The sequence below is a fragment of the Lonchura striata genome, chromosome 2 (assembly GCF_046129695.1).
Source record: "Lonchura striata isolate bLonStr1 chromosome 2, bLonStr1.mat, whole genome shotgun sequence".
NCBI classification, from domain to species: Eukaryota; Metazoa; Chordata; class Aves; order Passeriformes; family Estrildidae; genus Lonchura; species Lonchura striata.
This window is the reverse complement of record NC_134604.1, coordinates 23151468-23156528: the sequence shown is the minus strand read 5'-3', so window position 1 is coordinate 23156528 and position 5061 is coordinate 23151468. Positions and strand designations below refer to the sequence as shown.

General features: G+C 44.9%; 1 protein-coding gene across 2 annotated transcripts in view; it reads left to right on the top strand.

Moving 5' to 3' along the window:
* The first annotated feature begins 2005 nt into the window (after nucleotides 1-2005).
* ST3GAL6 (ST3 beta-galactoside alpha-2,3-sialyltransferase 6) overlaps nucleotides 2006-5061 on the top strand; it is a 47144-nt gene continuing 44088 nt past the window's right edge. For both annotated transcript variants that reach the window (XM_021548867.1, XM_021548858.1), the window contains exon 1: nucleotides 2006-2372. In XM_021548867.1, the coding sequence (XP_021404542.1) occupies nucleotides 2348-2372 (25 nt within the window). In that variant the 5' untranslated portion in view covers nucleotides 2006-2347. The remainder of the gene's footprint in view (nucleotides 2373-5061) is intronic.

The window sequence follows — 5061 nt, the reverse complement described above, 5'->3', positions numbered from 1 at the left end:
GCCGGTAAGTGAACACCCCCGGTTTATAAAGTGTGGTTCTGTAACCCGTGCACAGGCTGAGTAGATCTCGTGGCTAGTGCCTGAGCCTGGGTGCGCTGAAGTGCTTGTTCCTGAGTTTGCGTCTGCCACGGGACATGTGACGGCTGTCGGGGACGTTCCACGGTTGGACACGACGGATCTCAGGGGTCTTTTCCAACCTTAACCGTTCCATGATCTTCTTGCGTCATTTTAGACGGGAAAGCTGCTAGCTTTAATCTCATGTAGAGTTTGTACCCATGCTTCCAATTTTAAAATTTCCTTCAGGTGAATGTTGATGGCAGCAGCTGCCAAAAACATTGTTATTCTATGTAAATTACTGCGTATTCAAAGGCAGAGCTGGCTCTTTGCATACATCAGCGTGTTCCTCGGTGCAAACATTCAAGTAATTAAACTGAATTTCCAGAGGGATGGAGCCTGCCTCTAACAAGCCTCCTTTGAAGAGAACACAATTTTAATCGGTTTTGAGAGCTGGTGAGATGAGACGTCCCAGACCCTTCCCAGAGATTCTTGGGAACTTCACGGGAAGAAAATTCTTAACACGGTGGTGTAGCCGGAAGCCGGTTCCCGGTGGGGATGAGCCGGACAGAAACCGAAGTGCAGCCGCCCTCCGCTTTCCCGGCGGCGCTTGGATGCGCCTGATGCCGCAGGCGGGCGGCCGGCGCCGGGGAGCGGGTCAGGGGCCAGGCTGAGGCGCTGCCCGGGTCCGCATGCGGGGCCGGGTGTCGCCCCCGGCGGGCGGCGGGGAGGGCAGGAGGGTCCGGCGGGCAGCCGTGCGCTTCCGCACACAGGTAGGCAGCTCCGGTGGGGGGCCCTTCACGGAGGGAAGGGGCCGCCCGAATTTTCCCGGCTGCTCCTGGTGGGCTCGGGCCAGGGGAGCCGCCCGCCTTCGCCCGGCTACCCGGAGCAGCTTCGCTCGCAGGCCGGGGCGGCGGGCAGAGCCGCCCCGAGGCTCCCCGCGGGCGGTGAATCGCGGGAGGCGAGTGCGGGAAGAGGGGTGGGGAGATAGGGGGATAAAGGGCGGCGGGGCCCGGTGCTCCGAGGTGGGCAGAGCAGGGCTGGGGGACGGTGGGCTCATGCGGGCAGAGCAGCCCCGCGCAGGGGGAGCCTCCCGGCGGAGCTCACGACGACCCATAAGTAAAGTAGACGGGGATTTCGTGGCTTCTGCTGAATTGCTTGGTTCGGGTAATCCACGACCTTTTTGGCATGGCTGCCGGTCAGGCAGGTTCGGATAAAAGATTGCTTTTAGCGAGGGTACTAAAAGGGAGCTACTCCTTGGAAATCCCGAAGGCCTCGGGGAAGGAACAATAGGTCTGTGAGTAGACTCTGCCTTAAGCTATGCAAATCCATTATTTGCGTTTTAGGAAAGAAACAAACCCTGGAAGTTTTATGTCCTCTGCCTTAGTAGTATTATTTGACAATGGGGGTGCTGTTTCTGTTTTAATGAGAGCAAGTGGTGAGATCAGTCTTGCGGCCCTTTCTCAAAAATTTCAGGGAGATGAGTGTCTGGTCTGAGATTTGTGCCTGTTGTGTTGTTACCCAGCTGAAACTTTCTATCCAGTTTTCTTCAATTTTTGTCTCTTTTCATCCATGCTTTACTGAGCTATTCTTGTGTAGTGTGATTGCAGAACTATTAAGATTGAATTTTGTGGTGGGATAAGATTACTTACTTTAACCTGATAATTCAGCTGAACTGTGTGAAAATGTTATAGATAAAAAATATGAAAATGTTAACAGATAAAATGTATATATAAAATATTTTTTGTGGAGAGTGCCATGGCACTAGACTAGTCACTCCTAAACTGAAAGAACTAAATCCAGAGAGGTGTTGAAGGAAAAGGACATGTACATGGAGCAGGGTTTCCTTCCCATCAACACGCAATATGCTTGTCTGACTAGGTCTCAGAAGTGATAGCTGTAAAACTAAAATAACTCTCCTTTCACATGTAGGACTTCACCAGCTGTACCTCTGGTTTTTATTTCACTTAAATAAATCTGCTTACCTTTTTTCCCCAGTCTGATGCAGTACCTGCTCTTTTGGCTCATCTGTCTCTGCTGAACTGAAACAGTCCATTAAGTTACATTTTAGGCTTATGGCTGTTATTAAGGCAGCAGAATTAAAGGTGTCTAAGTTACAGGTCTCACCGAAGGCCATATTGGCTTTAGCAGACTTCTCTGGCTTGTGGGATGTATGAATCATCCCCCGAGGCTCTTGAGTCGCCTAGTGTCCTTATCTCTACCTGTTCAAAGGTAGGAGGAAAAGCTCTCTCTGGAAGCAGTTGCCAGTTGCTTGCCAGTTGCGGATGTGCCCATGGGAGCAGTTGCAGAGTGTTCAGGTGAGACACTAAAACCTGTAAGAAAGATCACCAGTACCTGAGTCCTAAGTTATAAACAGGTGGGGAGATAATTGAGTTACAGAATTTTTGGCTAGAACAAGGTGTTGGACAAGACATTATGTTGCTAGGTACTGTGTTTGCTGTTAAGTAATGGTTTTAGCAATTTTGCAGGGGAGTTGCCTGGCTGAAGAGGGAAATACAGTGGCTGATGTGGTGACAGATCTTCACAGTGGAAAGTGCTTGAGATGCTTCTCCCTCACCTCCTCCTCAAGACTTTGATAGCTCGCAAGCAGAGGCAGCTTTAGAAGATTTCCAGTGATTGCTTTCTTCCTTAGGCGTTTGTTTTTGGATAGAAGCTGTTGTGATCGCTTACTTGTGCAGTTAGTGTTCCTATCTCAGGCTTGTTCTCTTTGTTGGTTTCTGAGCATGCTGTGATTGGTGTCTCTTGGTAAAAGTTTGGTTTGTCTCCCCAAAACAGGTTTGGAAAAGTTAACATAAACCTGCTTTGGCTGATTTGTGTTTTTCTTCTTGGTGTTGCTTCATATGGTCCTGAGTGTTGATTCAAATACGCTGGCCTGGAAGAGGATGGAATCAGATGGATCATTTGAAGATAAAACTTATGAGACCACCATGAGTCTCCATGAGGTTGTCTACACCATTGATTTAAAAGGGCTTTGAAGAAAGGCTCTTGGTTTTGTGTTTTTTTTTTTTTTTTTTTTTTTTTTTTCATTCCTCCACAGTATAGGTTGCTAGCTGTAGCACAGGATTTAGGTTTGTCTTTGTACATTAACATTTAAGGTTATTTTACTTACAAGGTTTTGCTTCATGTGTAGTGTGAGATACTCTGCCTTGCCTCCCTAGTTAAATGCATTTTAGGGATGAGCTCAAGACTTTTTGAAATACCATTTTTACGGAGAACTTTCCCTACAGATGTTTGCACTGTTTCAACTAAATTGGTTGAAGTGTACCCTGTATTTTGAGGAGGACTTTAGTTTTTCAAGCTTATGACATGTAATTTGTCATTCATTTGAATAATTTATTCATCAATTTCTCTAGTTTTATAGATAAGCTATAGTATAGTAATACTGAGTAACTAATTTATGGGGTAACTGAATGTACAGAATTTTTTCCTTTTTCAGAGTGTCTCTTTTCTACTATCAATTTTCTCAGAATACCAGCAGCTGTGTAGCAGAATAAACCACCCCCTTAACCTTCCCCTTTAATCCAGTTTCTTCTACTTTTGCAATGTTGCATATGGTTGCTTGCGTTACCTATTCAGTCTTCAAAGGAATTGAAAATAAAAATAAAATAAAATAAAGCTACTTGAACATATTATTTGCTGTGTGAATTTCCTAAAGCTTAAATTTTTATTTTATCATCCAGAAGAGCCTAAAACCTCAGCATTTCTTGATTTGATGTATATTGAGGTCTAGAGGAAAACAGGATGTGCATGCTGTTGTTTTCTTTATAAGTCACTTTTCAACAGCTCTCATTTTGCTGTTTAGTGTATTAATCACTGATACCAGTAGTGGTATTTGTACAGAGAGGTTGAAAAGTGATGGGCAATATTAGTTAGTGTGGGCTGTGAAGCAAAAGCAGGGAATGCATGGGTCGCATGCAGTGTTATTACCTTTTGAAAAATAGGTTGAAAAAACGCAGGTAAAGAATGTGGTAAAATACTCTTCAGGAGTACTTCTTGTTGTGCTCTGTACCTATCATTCTAAAATACCACGTCCTTTTAAAGTTAATTTTGCTCAGGTGGATTGCCTCTTCAGTGTTCCAATCTCAGTTGTTCCTTGGTCTCGGAGGCAAAAATGAAGCCTTGGTATCCTGTGAGGAAGCCCTTTTACAGCACTGTAACAGAGTGAGCAAATTGTGAGTGTCCCTGGATAATACACTAAGTTTGTGTGGAATTGTTTAGTCTCTAACAGCAGCAGTAAAACTGGAGTATGGTGTGTCAGGGCTGTTTTTTACCTTCTAGTGTAAATGGAGAGCCAGGAAGAGCAAGGTAAAAAAAAATTGAATACTCTCAACTTGCTCTGACTTTGAAGGGAAGGCTGGAAAACCTACAGAGCCAGTTGATCTTCCCTTCTGTTAGGAGGGCCAGAATGGAGTAATCTAGGAACTGGTTTTAAGAGCAGGCAGGAGTGAAATTATGGTCTCTCTTAATCACTGAAACTCAATATCTCTTGATTTGCAGTGTAAGTTTCCATTTCCTGAGATGCAGTATTGCTTTCTTTTGGGCCACTAGCCATTAGAAAACTTTATTTGTGAGGCATGTGGCTAGCAGTCTTAGATTTCCACAGACTCTTCAACTCACTTTTAAAAGAATAGTTTTAGCCCTTGTTGTGAGTACAGGTCAGAAACACTGAAACAGAGATCTACTGCAGAGCTCAGAAAATTTCTTTGTTAGACTGGATCTACAGACTGACATTTGCATTGCAGAGGTATCCAGACACTGCTTGTTTGCCTGCTTTTGCAGAGTCCTGAGGCCAGCAGTGAAATGAGAATGGTGTGAGGGGCATGAGCTTACCCTGGGCTCTAGCAGAGCTGGGCAGAGGAAATGTGATGGCCATTTAATAGTCAATATGGAATTCATGTGTGTGTGTATATGTATAAAATACAAATTGCATCACATGTGGGATGAGGGGAGAAGTCACTTTCACAGGGTAAGAAAGAAATTGAAGTT